Below are 18,810 nucleotides of genomic sequence, written 5' to 3' on the forward strand. Positions count from 1 at the left end.
TTCCATTCTTCTCTCAACATTCAGTTCTGATATCCAGTTTTTCTCTGTAAAATACTGCAACAAAAATTTTTTTTTTCTTTTTTTTTTCCCCCCTTTGTAAAATACACTATGGGGAAATCTTGTATAATAATAAATGGGCTCTATTTATAAAACCAAGAATGCGACTTTCACAACCATTCTGGTGGAGAACCATCTATGTACATATGTTTTAAAGTGGTTGTAAACTCTCCCCCACAAGTTTGTCCCATGTAAATCAGCATCAAAAAACCCTAATGAACACTGCTTGTAGATATCTCCTTACTTAGTATTGTAATCCTTTTCGTTCTTTAGAATTACATCACTGAGCATGCCCAGATCTCCCCTGATCTACGGCACACACTCTATGTGCTTATCTATCTGTTATCAGGACTTCCTACGGCACAACACTGATATCCCAGGAGGCTGTAGAATCATTACGAGCTTCCTCCTACACACCATGTGACAATACATGCAATGTAAACCTGGCCATTATTGCAGTCTTATCAGCTGAAGCTGATAAGACTGACACAGGCAAACAGACAATCGGCACATACTATGAAATAAAACAAGTCCGCTATGAACAGGGAAGCAGGGTTCCCATGGAAACCTTGGTTTGAGAAGGAGGCTTGGTTAACAGTACAGGAAGTGCTCAATGTAAGGGCGGAAATGCACTCCACTATGGACTCAGAAAAAAATACTTAAGATGGCGCTGCCTAACCCCGGGAAACAAGTTTTTTAAAGTGTCTTTAAACAGTAAGTAATATGCGTTTTGGGCTGGATTACAGTGGCTATAGTTTGATAATTATTATAATGGACTACCGTATATACTCGAGTATAAGCCGAGATTTTCAGCCTCTTTTTTGAGGCTGAAAGTGCCCCCCTCGGCTTATACTCGAGTCATCGCTGTCTGCCCGCTCGATCAGCGTGTCGAGCAGACAGACAGCGGCCATTCTATTCAAAAGCCGCGCCTCCGGCTCCGCCTTCGCCTGTGATAGGCGGAACACTGAATTTCCCAGCAGCCTGTGTTCCGCCTATCACGGACATCGTATCATCCTCGTACTACGGACGAGGATGATACGACGTCTGTGATAGGCGGAACACAGGCTGCTGGGAAATTCAGTGTTCCGCCTATCACAGGCGAAGGCGGCGGCGCAGCTTTTGAATTTTACAATGGCCGCCGACGAAGAGGGCACGGGACGGAGGCAAGGCACGGCACGGCACGGGACGGGACGGGGGCAAGGCAAGGCACGACACGGGACGGATGCAAGGCACGGCACGGGACGGAGGCAAGGAGGCAAGGCACGGGACGGAGGCTCGGGACAAAGGCTCGGGACACAGGTAGGCTGGACACACACACACACACACACACACACACACACACACACACACACACACACACACACACACACACACACACACACACACACACACACACACACACACACACACACACACACACAGGGATGGATGGATGGAGACACACACACACAGGGATGGATGGATGGAGACACACACACAGGGATGGATGGATGGATGGAGACACACACACACAGGGATGGATGGATGGATGGACACACACACACACAGGGATGGATGGACGGACACACAGGGATGGACGGACACACACACACAGGGATGGACGGACACACACACACAGGGATGGACGGACACACACACACAGGGATGGACGGACACACACACACAGGGATGGACGGACACACACACACAGGGATGGACGGACACACACACACAGGGATGGACGGACACACACACACAGGGATGGACGGACACACACACAGGGATGGACGGACACACAGGGATGGACAGGCATGTCTCACCCTCGGCTTATACACGAGTCAATAAGTTTGCCAGTTTTTTTGGGGGTAAATTGGGGGCCTCGGCTTATATTCGGGTCGGCCTATACTCGAGTATATACGGTAAATGAAAAGAAGCATCAGAGTGGTAGAGTTTACTTCCTCTTTAAATGGGAGTGTTTTGATTCTCCAAGTTCATCTATTTTGTGTTTTCTTGACTATCAGACTTTTTGAGACATCTGTAAGCTTGACACACCAGGCTGAATTCCCAGGGCTTATACTCTAGTGTAACCTTTATTTTCAAAAGTTTATTCCAGCTTAGTCCAATGAGGTTTAAAATATAGTCATGTGCTTGAAAACAAAGGACCTTATTCTTTTGTAAAGCTAAATTGAGTGTATAGTATGGGAAAGATTTCAGAGCAGAATGCATCATGACAAAGTACCTCTCAATAGCTTTTAGAGGAGCCATCCATATATGTAGAGTGGGGACACAGAAGAGCATCACCACCACACTAAATGTTCGCTCTAGCCTTTGAGGTAGGTCTTAAAAGCATTACATAGCATTTTTTACTCAGGTTTTCCTTCTACTTCTGGCATCATGTTTGGAGCTATTTGCGCAACAACCAGAAGATGTAGAGCTTTTTGAGATGATCAAAATGTAAAGTTCCATTCACACTTGTGTGACTTGCCATGCAACTTTGCACATCAAAGTTGCATGGCACGTAGTTCCCCATGTTTTCCAATGATTACCATTCATGTAACTGCAACCCGTGTCTGAATTTTATACAATGCAACAGTTGTCCATTATGGCTGGTCAAAGCCAAAGTCTTATAAAAGTTGCATACTACAAGTGTGAATAGAGCCTAAAGTGATAGTAAACACAAGCGTTAATTGCCATAAGGCCCCTTTCACACAGGGCGGATCTGTTGGGCAGACTCTGCTAGCTCAGCAGAGGTGGATGACTGGTCTGTCTCCGCTCACTGTGCTGAGACAGACCTGTTGGAGCCCCTCAATCCTCAATGTGGAGATTGGGTGAAAACAGCCTGTTCGTTTTAATCTGATCCCACCCGACCTGCTGGATGGATGGTGACCGTATCGGCATCTGTCTGTTTTAAGCGGATCAGATGGCAGGCGGGTGTCAGAGAACACGTATCTGACATTTGCCTGCCCATAGAAGTCAATGGGTGGCCCAACGGACAGGTGGAACCGATTGTGTGAAAGGGGCCTAATTCATTGACCTAAATCGTATATATCATGCCACTTTATTTTGTTTTTCTTAATCCTTTAAGTACCTTATTCTTGCAGCACTGTTGTGTGGTCACATGACCTTTCCCTGTTCTTAGGCATCTGCAGGGAAAGATCCTTGAGAGGGGCTTATATTACTCTGCTGATGTATGCTCTCTACAGTATGAGTCTGGCCAGCCCTGATTGGTGCTGTACCAGTCACATGACTAAAAAAAAGTTTGAAGAGTCCTTTTAAATTGGATTATACTTATCAAATAACAGTTTTACACCTCCCAATCTTTATTGAACACAAAATGTGTTGTTTTTGTATTTTATATGGTGTAGGCAGAGTCGAAGATGACTGACACTAGTTTTGATTTTGTTCAGGTGGCATCTGCATAAAAGGCTTTTTTTTAACTTTACAGTTTTTAGCAATTACATTGGATATATATAATCTATATTAAAGCTAAGCATTTTGTGTGTTAGTGATTTGTAATCATTCAGCATACTATATTCCACCCCTATAGCATTTACAATAGGAGGACATGGAGCAGATGGGGAGGGTAGTGTCATATACCACTGCATATACATGTGACTATATAGTCATGTGGGCTGTACAGATTAAAGAAAACAGGAACACATGAAGAGGGAAACTAAAACTGGAGCATACTTGATAGAGAACACCAGCTGCTCTACATGATCTAAGGCTGTGGTTGAGCACATAGAGAAGATGGAAGGGACAGCTGAAGGCAGGATCAACCAGGTATATTTCACTCTACACAAAACAAATGCTTTAGTGGCTTTGTGAATATGCACACAGTGTTATATAGCATGTAATGAGTTTTTCATAGTCTGGGTTTGATACTTTAAGCATGCAGCAAGTGTTGTCTGCATACCTCTTCCTGGTTGGTGTCTGAACATATTGAAGCAAGAGAATAACATCTGTGTAGCTAAGAAGTTGGTGGGGGCATCTCCCACGGCAGGTAACCTTAAAGTGGGGTGCCCCTAAAAAAAAAAAAAAAAAAAAAAATAAAAAAAGTAAAGTCAGCAGCTACAAATACTGCAGCTACTGACTTTTAATAATCGGACACTTATCTGTCCCAGGGTCCAGCGATGCGGGGGAACAAAGCCCCCCCATTGTTCCCCGCTCCGCTCACGGCGCCGTCATTCGTACTGTGAAGCCACAGCCGGGCACCCACCGCGCGAGCGGCACAGGGCGCCGTGATATGCCGCACAGTCATCTGGAACAGGTCCCAGATGACTGTGCTGCGCGAGGGGAAGTGATGTCATCAGCCCGGGCAAGGAAGAAGGCAGACTACGAGGGACCCCCTAGCAACAGGTATTTAGAGGTGAGTAAAAATTCTTTTTTTTTTTTTTTTTTTTAAAGATTTTTAAACACTTATTTATTTTTTGGTGGCAAAACCACTTTAACTAAGGTGCAAGTTTGTTAAAGTTATCAAGAATATAAAAATATGCTGTACAAGTCTGCCTTTCACATCACACCATTGATTTATGTATTGATGTCTCTTGCTTTTTCAGCAACTCAGGATCGGCAGGACATGGCTCTCAATCTGGGCTCTGGTAGTATCAACATGTCCATTGAAATTAATGGCACTATGTATACAGGTAATATGCAGCCTATTGTGGGGTGGGGGGCAGTATAAAAACAGGATACTTTTAAATGTTTTTGTACTTAAAGTAAAACCTTGGATTGCGAGCATAATTTGTTCCGGAAACATGCTTGTAATCCAAAGTACTTGTATATCAAAGCGAAATTCCCTGAAAGAAATAATGGAAACTCAAATGATTTGTTCCACAACCATTTATTCATAAGCCCTTCAAAAGATTATAGCAATGTGATAGGTTGTGTAACCATAAGGCTGGGTTCCACGTGTAAATTGCAGCTCCGTTCTCTGTGCGAAGAGGAAATTCCTTCATTCAGCAGTTCCTCTCCATTGTAGCTACAGATCAGCTGAGCAGGGAGAGGGGGGAAGTGTAGTGATGAGGGGGAGAGAATGCTTGTTCAGAACGGAACACAGCTGCGAATCATATGCGTTCCCAATGAAGATAATGTGCCTGCAATTCTCACTGCACTACCTAGAAAATGCACATTTTTTTTCTGTGCAGATGCAACGCACATATGTGAACCAGACACATTGAAATTAACATATTTTAAAATGTTCTGCAAATTGGGTGCGCGATGTAAGCCACATCCAATTCGCATAGGTGTGAACCCAGCCTAAAATGTCCATCCACAAATGTCCTCCACAAGGGGATTAGAAGCAATATCCAGCAGGAGCTACAGAGTATAAAAGAGGAGAGGCGCCTCTAAAGTGTAGCAAAATGGTTACATTTAATGAAGGTACAACATTTAGCAACTCACATGGTTGATATTTAAAAGGCACGTCTAAGTATGCAGGCATCTGGAGTAATGCTCTCCACATAGATCGTCCACCACACCGCTGGCTCTTACCCGCTGTAAGTCTGCAATCATGGAAGACTACCTTGCTGTTGAGCGATCTGAAGCTTGATTGAAATGCTCGTGGAGCGCAGAGTGGAAGGGATGACGTTTATGGCGGTGAGGAGGATGGTCTATAAACAGCTTAACCCCAGATAGCTGCATACTTAGATGTGCCTGTTTTAATAATTTAAACGTGGGAGTTTCTAAATGTTGTACCTTCATTAAATGTAACTGTATTGCTTTACTTAGAGGCACTTCTCTTCTCTTGTGACATGACGCTACTTGTATATCGGGTCAAAATGTATTAAACAATGAAGCAACATTTTTTAATAAATTTTGACTTGATATACAAGTCTTGCACAACGCTCTCGAACCAAGGTTTTTCTTTACAAGCCTAAAACCTGCAAAGAAGAATTGAAATATAGCATAGCAGTAAATTATAGCATTGGTTACTCCACTTTCTTTGATAGTGGTGCATGAGCTCTTTAGGTGCCTAGCATAAAGGAAAGTTATCACAGAAGAAATATAATCTGCCATTGCTGACCTCTAATTTACCTAGCTGCTTTCTTCAGTGCACAGATTCAAAACAACTAAACAGATAAGGCAAGTCAGCCTACATGCTCAGTGATTCAAAGTGTTAAAGCATGAGGGCCATGCTAGGGCTTCCATTCTACCCCCCTGTAGAAAATGTAATAAAGCAAAACTCCAGACAGCACAAAATACAGGGCTGCATGGGGCATGTATAGTAAAACTTTTTTATTTCTTTTCCTGTGTTCAGAAAAAAATTGTGTACGTGAACCTAAACCTGCTCATAGGCCTCAGTTTTCTGTGAAGATAACTTGTCACTGCCGCATCCTGTCCCAGTGTAATATCTGGTCACCTGGTAGTTCTTCCTAGGCAACACCAATGTAATCATGGCGTGGGTGATGCATTAGCATTCTGCATTCTCTCCCTATACCCAGCCATGCCCCTTACACTTGAATGGCAGCACATGCAATCCCCCACCCAAGCAGTGCTGCCCCGACAGTAAAGGCAGAGTTCAATCCTACTGAATAGGGAACTAATTTGATTTCAAATCCACTAAAGGAGGGAAATGTACCTTTTTTTTTTTTCCCCCATCTGGTGCATAATGAAATCACAAAAGTAGATTCCTTTTTGTACATAAGGAGATTTCATAAAATACAGGGTTTATCCCAGTGCAGCCATGCACATAATCCTGTCCATACCCTACCTATGATTGTCTAAAATTGCCCACTGTTTCTGCATCCTTAATACATGCAGTCAATGCACAAATTGCCAGCTACACAGGACTCCTCCTTCAGGCTTGCAGAAATTGTATCATGGAAGATGCAGACTTTTCAAGTGCTCCTACAGACACAGGAAATGTGCACACAATGTGAGAGGGACCTGTCCACAACCCAGTACTATTTATAAGCTTTGGGACAGTTGACTCCCCTATATAACCTCCCCCCCCTCCCTCCCAGGAGTACCTCAGTTTTTTTCACCAGTGTCTAAAGGTGTTGGCAGGAGTGAAGATATACTCTGCGGAGCTCCAGGAGGGATCCAAGATGGATTTAAAAAGCCTCCACAACCGGATCTATCCCGCCACTGCGACTCCAGGATGGTACCCGGGCCTTGCATAGATGAACAAGGTTTTGCCTGTAATGCTCCTCTTTGAGGGCTGGACCCTAAGAAGCAGGACTCTTTTTGGTCTTGCTACATTCCCTAAAGCTGTCCTGAGGGGTGCTATACATGGTACAAAGGAGTGGAACCCCTATTAAAAGGGCCCCAGTGTTTGAAGGTTTAACCATGCTGCCCGCCGTGATGGGTGAAGTTTGAATCTGTCTGTTTACAGCAGTATCCTGCAGCGAGGAAAAGGTAAGAGGAAAGCAAAGGAACTGCAAAGTCCACCTATGACTTTTCTTTCGATTATATTGCAAAATGCCTTAAAAACTCCTCTAGAGGGAGTAATAGTGTATATACCCTGTTTAAATCTATGCTATTGCAGCGTGTCTGGGCAGCTGGAGGGGGGGAGGGGGGATCTCCTCTCCCCCTAAATGGGGAAACTGAGTGGATAGGGATACATGTTATGTTTAAAGAACCATAAATCTGAAAAGCTGAAAAACGGCTGTGTAAATCCCTTTCCCCCGCCGTCCCTCTGAGATGACTCTTGCTAAAGCACTGGAAAGGGCTTGGCACATAGACAATCAGGCTCACACCTGAAAAGCTTAAAGCTGATGAGACAGTGTCTGTCAGAGCAGTTGAAGCAAGGCTGCCACAGGACACAGAAGCGCTGGTGCATGTGAGGGGTTTACACAGGCATTTGCAGTTCAGGGAAAAAAACGTATTGTTTAGCATTAGCCCATTCTATGCTACCACTGTTTTTCCTACTATTGTTCAAATGGAACAGTTCTAAGAGTACCTTTGCTTTTTGTGCTTTGCACTATAGCTTCAAGGTTTACTGCTAAGGCACCAAAACCACGCCAGGCTCTAAGAACTCCACACATGCCTCCACATTGTCATCCTCTCTGGAGATACCTGACATGGCAAGCCAGGGTGAGTCATTGGAAGCAATTGGTGGTGCAACTGCTTCTCATACTTCAGCCCCTGTATACTTGACTGAAGATGCATTTTCCTCTGCCCCGCAGAGCTTGAAAGGAAGATTAGCGGCTTTAATCGCGTCCTTCATTAAAGGGGATAAAAAGCGTGCTAGATCCCTCTCTCCCACTCCAAACCCCTCACCAGGGGAACAGTGGGGACAGGATGAGGTATTGCCCTCAAACGATTGGGAAAAACAAACAGATTACTCCTCTGCGGAGGAAACGACAGTTGAAGTTTCAGCTTCACAATCTGAGGTACAAATCCTTGTGGACATGGTACTTTCATGCTACCCCTAACAGCTGAAAGTCTGGTTTCTTCTTTAGTTTGCTTGAAACCTTCACAACCAGTGCATGCATTTCCAGTCCACACATTACTAGAGAAGCTTATTTATCCTGAATGGGATCATCCGGATAAGCATTTTCTCCCTCCAAAGAGATTCTCAATTCTCTATCCTATGGAGGAAAAATTCACCAAAAAATGGAAAGTTCCATCAGTAGATGCTGAGATTTCCAGTGTGAATAAAAGTTTAACGTGGACAGTGCACAAATGCTAAAGGATCCAACGGATAAAAAGTTGTCATTCCTGTTAAAATCCTCTTTTTCTTTAGCAGGTACTGTTGCTCAGCCTGCAATTGCAGCTATAGGCATCTGTCAGTCCTTAAAAGACCAGTTCACAGAGGCCCTTAACAAGCTTCCTGCACAACAGGCTAGTGAGTTGGCCAATTTACCAAAAGCATTATGTTTTGCCATAGATGCTATAAAGGATTCTATTCACCAGGCGTCTCGCCTTGCACTTGTGCTAGTACACATGCGTAGGACCCTTTGGCTAAAGGGTTGGTCTGCCGAAGCACCCTGGAAAAACCTACGGTCTAGTTTCCCATTTCATGGGGAGCGACTATTTGGCGATGATTTGAATAAATACATTCAGACAATTTCCAGTGGAAAAAGGACTCTTGCCAGTCAAAAAAAAGTATAAACGTCCTTCATTTAAACTGACTTTCTCTCCTGCGCCAAGTGCATCCGCCTCTAGGCAGTGGCCACGACTTCCACCGCCCGATTCCACAGGAAAATCTCAGGGTCAGGTCCAGGCTCAAAGGATGACCTAGAGCCGCAAGACTACAAAGCAGAATACTAAGACCTCTTCATGAGGAGGCGTCTCCCCTCACCAAGGTGGGGGGAAGACTTCTGCATTTCGCAGAAGTCTGACAGAGGGAAACTCAGGACAGATGGGCTTTCTCCACAGTGACTCTAGGATACAAACTAGAGTTTCGGGAGTTTCCACCATCTCACTTTCTGAAATCAAACGTTCCCAAGGATCCAGGGAAAAGACCATCCCTGTTTCAAGCATTAGACCGATTATTGACTCAAGGGATAATCGTACAGATCCCCACAGAAGAACAAGGTTTAGGTTTCTATTCAAACCTATTTACTATACCAAAACCGAATGGAGATGTCAGGCCCATTCTGGATCTAAAAAAATGTAAATTGGTTGCTAAAAATTTGCTAATTTCGATTGGAGTCGATTAGTTCAGTGGCCTCCACCCTACAAGTCAGAACTTATGGCATCCATCGACATCAGGGACGCATATCTGCATGTCCCTATATTGCCCGCTCACCAAAGGTTTCTGCGATTTGAAGTGGAACAATGTAAATCAATAATACACACTCTCGCCCTCACACCTGTGCATCACCACTGCGCTTATAAAAACTCTTGCTGCTACTCTAAATAAACAAAATAGTACACAATATTCCTAACAAACAATGTGGAATAAGCGGCGCTAAATACTATGTGAGTATAATAAATTAACACAAGTAACAAAAGTGTCAGTGAAATGTAGCAAAATAAACTATAAGTGAAACCACTCTGTGAAACACGTGATGACAAAAATAAAGTGTCCAATTTAAATAACACCAACAAAATATGTCCACTTCCTAAAGAAAGTTCATAATAACATGCATATTAGATGGTGACCAGTGAATCCCTCATGGTGATAGTCCACAAAACTTTTCCAGCAACACTCCTCCACCACACTGCCATGTCTGTGAATCCAATCCGTAGTGTGTGAAGTTATTACACTATTGTAGGCTATTTCTCTAATTTACATGTGGAGTTTTTAAAGGGGATAATCCGAGGATTGGAATCTAGAGATCTCTACTTTTCACCCCTATGAAAAGAGGGTTAAAGCGCTTTCAGCCATATTGTTATGAACTTTCTTTAGGAAGTGGATGTTTTTTGTTGGTGTTATTTAAATTGAACGCTTTATAGTTTTTAGCGCTGCTTATTCCACATTTAGGAAGTGGAACAATGGCATTTTCAGTTTGCGGCCTTACCCTTCGGGCTAGCCACAGCAAAACGGGTATTCACAAAAATACTGGCCCCCACCTCTAGCCAGGTTGAAGGCACAGGGCATAACAGTGTTGGCATAACTAGGCGATCTATTAATAGACCAGTCAGTGACTTGCTTAAGGCAAAGCGTACGCATTACAACCAGTTACCTGGGAAGTCTCGGAACCTCAAACTAGAGAAGTCTTGTTTAAAACCAGTAAGAAGGCTGGATTACTTAGGCCTGATCATAGATGCAGCCCAGAAAAGGGTGTTCTTGCCTCCAGCAAAGATCAGCTCCATACAAGAGTTGGTATGGATGGTCAAGTCAAAAGCAAATCCTTCAATTCACCTTTGCATGAGGTTGTTAGGAAAGATGGTAGCTTCATTCGAAGCCGTCCCCTATGCCCAGTTCCATTCAAGACTGTTGCAAGACGGAATCCTCTCTGCTTGGAACAAGAGGATCCAAGCTTTGGACTTGCCAATGCGGCTGTCTCCAAGAGTGTCTCAAAGCCTCAGTTGGTGGTTACGAAGCCAGAATTTGCTGAAGGGGAAAGCCTTCAGACCAATAATCTGGGAAGTAGTAATGACAGCCCCCTGGCTGGGGAGTGATACTAGAGGAGACAACTGTCCGGGGACAGTGGTCAAAACTCGAAAGAGCCCTGCCCATTGACATCCTAGAGATTCGGGCAGTGTATCTGGCTCTGAAAACCTGGACCTCTCAGGTTAAAGAATTGCCAGTCCGGATTCAATCAGAAAATGCCATGGCTGTGGCCTATATCAATCACCAAGGGGGCATCAAGAGTCTCTTAGCTCAGAGAGAGATGAACCATATCCTAACTTGGGCAGAAAGGAATGTCCCATCCCTATCGGCAGTTTTCATTCCGGGAGTAGAAAATTGGCAGGCGAACTATCTAAGTCGCCAGTAGTTATTCCCAGGGGAATGGTCTCTTCACCCCCGAAGTGTTTCGGGCTGTGTGCCAAAGATGGGGGACTCTGGACATCTTCTAGCGTCCAGATTCAACATGAAGTTAGTCAACGTTGTGCCCAGAACAAGGAATCCACTCGCATATGGAACAGATGCGCTGGTAACCCTGTGGGATCAGTTTTCACTGATCTACGCTTTTCCCCCGATTCAGTTGCTGCCTCGACAACTTTGCTTGATCAAGCTGGAAAGAGAGCCTGTAATTCTGGTAGCACCAGCATGGCCCAGAAGGTCATGGTACGCAGAGATCGTAAAGATGGCAGTGGAGGGTCCTTGGTCTCTCCCACTAAGGCCAGACCTGGTATCTCAGGGGCCGGTATTCCATCCTATTTACAAACGCTAAATTTAATGGCTTTGCTATTGAAACCCACATTCTCCAGAAGCGTGGGCTTTTCAGGTCTGTTATCTCAACTTTAATAAATGCAAGGAAACCAATTTCCAGAGCTGTATTTTATAGAATTTGGAATGCTTACTTTTCCTGGTGTGAATCCAAGGGTTGGCACCCTTGGAGATATAGGCAGAATCCTACAATTGGGCGTAGAGATGAATTTGGCCCTAAGTACTATTGAGGGCCAAGTCTCAGTCTTATCGGTTTTATTTCAAAGACCGCTCGCTACGCATTCTTTAGTCCGGGGTTTTATGCAAGGGGCGATGCGGATTAATCCGCCAGTTAAATCACCTTTTAAGCCCTTGTGACTTGAATTTCGTTTTGTCAGTGTTACAAAAAACAGCCATTTGAACCATTACAGCATATTCCCTTAGTCCGTCTGACTAGGAAGCTGATATTTTTGGTTACTATATCCTCAGCAAGGAGGCTTTCAGAATTTGCCTGCTTTCTTGTAAAGAGCCATATTTGATTATTCAGGAGGACAGAGTGGTGTTACACCCTCGTCCAGGCCTTTTGCCAAAAGTGGTTTCAGGCTTTCATCTGAATGAAGATATTTTCCTGCCATCGTTTTTCCCAGAACCATGTTCCAGGGAAGAAAAATCACTACATTGTTTTGATGTAGGGAGATCAGTGACCTTCTGCCAGAAGGTCCTTTAAAAAACAAAAAAAAAAAAGCGTGAAATCCACTGTTGCCAAGTGGATTCGGCAAGTTATAATTCACACTTATGATTTAAGGGGTAAGATTCCCCCTATTCAAGTTAACGCGCACTCTGCCAGAGCAGTTAGTGCTTCTTGGGAAGTGCGTCACCAGGCCTCCTTTGCTCAGATCTGCAAGGCCGCAACATGGTCTTCGGTCCATACAGTCACAAAATTTTACCAAGTGGATGTAAGAAGGAATGAGGATATCTCCTTTGGGCGCAGTGTGCTGCAGGCAGTAGTATAAATAATCAAGGTCTGGGGGTGCCCTACGGGTTGTGTCTCCCTCCCATAGCGTTGCTATGGGACATCCGACTAAATACTTAAGGCTCTGTGTCCTATGATGTACGATAAAGGAAATATAACTTTTATAACAGCTTACCTGTAAAATCCTTTTCTTGGAGTACATCATAGGACACAGAGGTGCCGCCCCTCTTTTATGGGGTTTAAGTATATTGCTTGGCTACAAAAACTGAGGTACTCCTGGAAGCAGGAGGGTTATAAAGGGGAGTCAACTTTCCTGTATTGGGTGTGCCAGTGTCAACACTTGAAGGTAGCTATAACCCACTAGGTAAATGCATAAGGCTCTGTGTCCTATGATGTACTCCAAGAAAATGGTTTTACAGGAAAGCTGTTATAAAAATCCTTTTTTTAAGAGGCGATTGAGATCCTTAGACATATTTTTCAGTATAAAAAATGCTATTTGGGATTCTTATGACAGCATGGGACTGTAACCGTAGCTGATACTAGAACACATTGTAGTGTGCATGGGATGGCACATAATTAGGAATTATAGGACAGCTACTATGCTGTAACAAGATAATCGTATACCTCAACTACTTTAATCATTTCAGCCCCGGAGGAATTTACACCCTTCCTGACCAGGCCATTTTTTGCAATAGGGCACTGTCGCTTTAACTGACAATTGCGCGGTTGTGCGACGTTGTACCCAAACAAAATTGATGTCCTTTTTTTCCCCAGAAATCTAGCTTTCTTTTGGTGGTATTTGATCGCCTCTGCTCTTTTTATTTTTATATTCTAAATAAGAAAAGCGACAGTTTTGAAAATAACACAATATTTTGTACTTTTTGCTATAATATCCCCCACACTTTTTTAAAAAAGTCTTCAGTTTACGTCTATGTATTCTACATGTTTTTGGTTAAAAAAAATCGCAATAAGTGTATATTGATTGGTTTGTGCAAAAGTTGTTATAGCATCTATAAAATGGCAGATTTATAGCATTTCTATTATTTCTTTTAAGCTAGCAATGGCCGTGGTCTGCGATTATTTTTATTTTTTGGGACTGCAACATTGCCCCGGGCATATTTGGGCCCAGTAATATTTATACAGTGATCAGAGCTAAAAATGGCCACTGATTACTGTATAAATGTCACTGGCAGGAAAGGGGTTAACACTAGGGGGGGGGATCAAGGGGTTAAATGTGTTCCCTAGATGTGGCTTACTAGAGGAGGCGAGATATTGTTGTTCCTACTTGGTAGTAACGCTCGCTCTCCCCTCTCCTCTGACAGCAAGAACCGGGATCTGTGTGTGTAAATACACAAATCTCGGTTCTTGCTCTGTCATGAGCAATCGTGGGTTCCTGGCGGTCATCACGCCCACCGGGGATACGCTGCAGGCACACCTGCTACAGCGTCTTAAAGAGCCGACCTACAGCCACGGGGAGCCATCCTGCCGCAGTATAACTGTGAATGAATGAAATACTTGTATAGCACACAATGCAAACTGAATCGCTTCTAGGCTGGTTGGGAAGGTGGTTGAGAAGGGGTTAACTAGTATACAGTTTTGTAAATTCTTCGCCTGCATTGGGAGTTCAAGTGCATCTGCAGAGATGCATGTATGGCTCAGTTCATACCAATGCAGATGTAATGGAGCGTGCTCCTACGCGTTCTGTGCAGCTCAAGCAAAAGCGCCTGATGATTTTTTTTTTCTCTTTAATGCAATTAGGGATTCAAAACTTATAGATATACGATATGTTGCTCAAAGAGGGATCAGCATAGAAAATCAATGTCCAATCAGGTTGCCTGAACTTTTTTTAAAAATCACACTGCTCTAAAATGAATAAGTTGCTGCCATGCTTTTATGTGCGTGTGTTGGCAAGATACACGGAAATGCCTTAAGAATTAATGGCACTGCTGCATGACTGCAAAAGGGCTGTGCATTTATGTGCAACGTATCACTGTAAATTTAGCCATGTTAAAAACGAGACCACTAAAAAAAAAAAAAAAAAGCAAAAGGTTTTACTTATGACGGATACCATATGCTAATTTAACAATAACTGTTGTGCTCATTGAGTTTTAGTGATTTTGTACAAAAATGTCATAACCTCCATACATGGGACATCTTGTTGCACGACACAGGTGTTGGGCAACATGATAAAGTTCAAATCTATACAATTACATATGATGTGAAATTACCCAAAACCTCAGCTCTTTGAAAATTTTTGCCTAATGACAGAATGTGGGTGGAAAAAAAAATAGACGTTATTGTAGAATTAACTCCTGGAAATATGATTGTTTAGAAATGCTTTTGTATTTCTTGGTTTTTCATCAACTACAACCACTTGAGCTTCGGATGGTTTTACCCCCCTTATTAATTTTTAGCTGTTCAGCACTGTGCTACTTTAACTGGCAATTGCGCGGTCATACAATACTATATGCAACTAAATATTTGCATCTCCTTTTTGTTTTTTACATAAAAAGCTTTATTTTAGTGGTTCACCGCTTCATTGTTTGCAATATAAATGAAAAAAGACCAAACATTTTGGGGGGAAAACAATATTTTCTACTTTGTTATAAAACCTATCCAATAAATTTAGTCCAAAATGTATTTTGCTACCTGTCTTTGGCAAAAAACAAACAATAAGTGTATGGTTTGGTTTGAGTCAGTTATAGCGTCTGTGGTCTGTGTATATATGTCACAAAAAATTATATTTGTTGTTAATTTTTTGAGAATGTATCAATTCGGATGTTCCTAAAATGCTAGAACGTTGCAAATCCCCCCCCCCCCCCCCCCCAAAATTACCCCTTTTTGGAAAGTAGACGGTAGGAGGCATAGGAAGTTTTATGAAGTTGTAATTTTTTGTCAACTTATTGGAAAATAACAACCAAAGTGTTAATAGCACCCACAAAGGATGAATAAGTGTTGCTCAAAAAAATAACATTAACATTACGCTAATAAAACCACCAACAGAATGTGAAAATAGCATATAACAGCTTGCAGAAAGCTGAAACTAAAAAATAAAGTCCAATATATTCGTGCTTATCAAGTCACCGCGGTGAATCCAAACAGAACTGCAGATCAGTGCCGTCACCAGATTTATGATGCGCTTACCAGATGTAGATGAATTAATAGCCTTATTGGTATTTAACCGGAAAGGAATGTAAACTTAATAATGAAGGCGCCGTATCATACTTCTCGCATCATGTTTCCACTAACACAGGTATATGGCAGCATCACAGCACTAAAAAAGCTTCAAACGTCGGCAATCGAGTGTATCTCCAACGTCAAACCCGGAAAGAAAGAAATGCCTCCATAGCGTAAAACCATTCACATAATTTTAATGGATATAAATATCACACTTGCATAAGAATACTTTAAAACCGCATCGAATCAGAACGTAGACAGCCGGCCGGCATTCAAAACAGCGTCCCGTCCTCCCTTCGTAAAGTGTGGTGGCGTCACAGCGTACCTTCCCAGACGCGTTTCGTCATAGGTGACGTTATCAATGGGGAACGGGCAACGCAGCGCCTTCATTATTCATCCTTTTGTGGGTGCTATTAACACTTTGGTTGATATTTCACTTTGTTTCCTATTATTGAATAGGACTATTGGCGCAGCTTTCCTAATTTTCCCATATTTATTCCAGTGTGTATCCCACTTAACGCCGCAGCCTCTTTTTATTTCTTTTTATTTAATTTTATCATTTTTTTCAATAACCTTAATTTTTTCCTGAGCGCAGTTTATTATTTCTTGTTATTGGAAAATAAGTTTGTCCTATGACTGGTGTGGCAGTGATCAGGAACAGTGGTGACAGTTTGAATTAACCTGTAAATTTTAATTTTTTTCACATACTTTTATTACCAGTAACAATGTACCCCCCCTAAGGGGGTGATCAGGGATTTTTTTTTTTTTTTAACTGTTACAAAGATCATCATCGTAACAGCAAAATTTTCCTGGGTTAAATTCATGACGGCTGTAATTACTAGTGATTGGCTACAGCTAATTACATGGTACAGGGTGCTGAGATTGGCCCAAGTACCATGTGATTGCTGTGTGCCAATTACAGCATAGGAAACACAGCTGTCATGAATGAATTTGTTCATAACCGCTTTGTTGACATAGTGATCATGTGATTGCATAGCGATCACCAGGAACTGCAATCCACTGTCTGGTGGACACAGTGGTCGCAAACACAATGCAAGCCCATAACCTGCAGCAGGCTGGTTGATGTACATGTACAGTGGCTATAAAAAAGTCTACACACCCTTGTTTCTATGATATGAAAAACGACAAAGATAGATGATTTCAGAGCTTTTTCCACCTTTTAATGTGACTTATAAATTGTACAACTCAATTGAAAAACAAACTAAAATCTTTGGGGGTGGGGGAGTAAAAATCAAAAAAGAAAATAATGTGGTTGCTTAAGTGTGCAACACCCTTTTTATAACTGGGTATGTAGCTTTTTTCAGAATTAAAGGGGTTGTAAACCTTTGTGTGTTTTCACCTTTGCATTCTATGCATTAAGGTGAAATACACCTGGCAGTGACCGGCCCCTAGCCTCACCGTTTTACTTATCTGAGCCCTGGAACTTGACCCAGCGGGGTTCTTGGCTCTTGATTAGATAGATTGACCGAGCAGGAGCCAATGGCTGTGCTGATATCAATCAAATACAATGACTCAGGGGTGGGACCGAGTCATACATTCTGCGGCTATGGATGCCGAATCCTGGATTCGAGAGCCAGCCTAAAATGTAGCCCCCTGCATCCCTTGGCACCTGCAGACAGGACCTGATGACAGGAGGATCAGATGGTACCCCAAATGGTTAAACGACTGGTGCGTTTCAGGAGCGTACCCTTTTCTTCAGAGCCTAGGCGGTCAAGAAAAGAGTACGTCCCTGAAATGGGTCAGCCGTTCAACCGTTTGGGGTACCATCTGATCCGCCTGTCCTCAGGTTCTGTCTGCAGGTGCTAAGGGATGCAGTTCGATTGATAAGAAAAGCCTGTATATATGCTCGTTTGTAAATAGTACCATTGCTTTTATATATTTTTTTATAAAACCTTTATATTGGTAATGCACTAGGTCGGTGCGCCCTCCTTCTTTTTCTTCTAGTTGTATGAACACCCATTGTTCTGAGGAGGGCTGCAAGATCATAGACTTTGCCTTAAACCAGAGAGTGGATCATACCACCCGTATATAGCAAAACACCAGAGCGCAGGAGATTATTATTGTTTAGTTGTCAAGTACACACTTGCCATCATTTAATGTGCCTCTGATTAACCCCAAATAAAGTTCAGCTGTTCTATTAGGTCTGTCTTGACATTTTCTTAATCGCATCCTACAATGAAGGCCATGGTCCGCAGGGAGCTTCCAAAGTATCAGAGTGATCTCATTGTTAATGGGTATCAGTCCGGAAAAGGGTACAAAAGAATTTCCAAGGCGTTACATATACCATGGAACACAGTGAAGACAGTCGTTATCAAGTGGCGAAAATATGGCACAAAAGTGACATTAAAAAGAACTGGAGGTGCCTCCAAAAATTTATGAAAAGGCAAGAAGAAAACTGGTCGGGGGGCTGGCAAGAGGCTTACAGCAACATTAAAGGAGCTGCAGGAATATCTGGCAAGTACTGGCTGTGGTACATGTGACAGCAGTCTCCCATATTCTTATGTCTGGGCTATGGGGTAGAGTGGCAAGACAGAAGTATTTTCTTACAAAGAAAAACATCCAAGCCCGGTTAAATTTTGCAAAAACGCATCTGAAGTCTCCAAAAGCATGTGGGAAAATGTTATGGTCTGATGAAACCAAGGTTAAACTTTTTGGCCATAATTACAAAAGATATGTTTGATGCAAAAACAACACTGCACAGCACCAAAAGAACACCCATACCCACAGTGAACCATGGTGGTGGCATTTTTGGGGCTGTTTTTCTTAAAATGGAACAGGGGCCTTAATCAAGGTAGAGGTAATTTATGAACCGTTCCAAATACCAGTCAATATTGGCACAAAACCTTCAGGCATCTGCTGGAAAGCTAAACATGAAGAGGAACTTCATCTTTTAGCA

The 18,810-nt window shown here is 42.8% G+C and overlaps 1 protein-coding gene across 1 annotated transcript in view; it reads left to right on the forward strand.

The window, feature by feature from the left end:
* ARID3B (AT-rich interaction domain 3B) overlaps window positions 1-18,810 on the forward strand; it is a 108,735-nt gene that overhangs the window by 82,954 nt on the left and 6,971 nt on the right. The window contains exon 8 of the mRNA XM_077470578.1: window positions 4,596-4,682. Coding sequence (XP_077326704.1) covers window positions 4,596-4,682 — 87 coding nt within the window. The remainder of the gene's footprint in view (window positions 1-4,595; window positions 4,683-18,810) is intronic.

This window comes from Lithobates pipiens, unplaced genomic scaffold (assembly GCF_037356315.1).
Source record: "Lithobates pipiens isolate NorthernLeopardFrog02 unplaced genomic scaffold, aLitPip1_a1.2 Scaffold_8, whole genome shotgun sequence".
In the NCBI taxonomy this organism is placed as follows: Eukaryota; Metazoa; Chordata; class Amphibia; order Anura; family Ranidae; genus Lithobates; species Lithobates pipiens.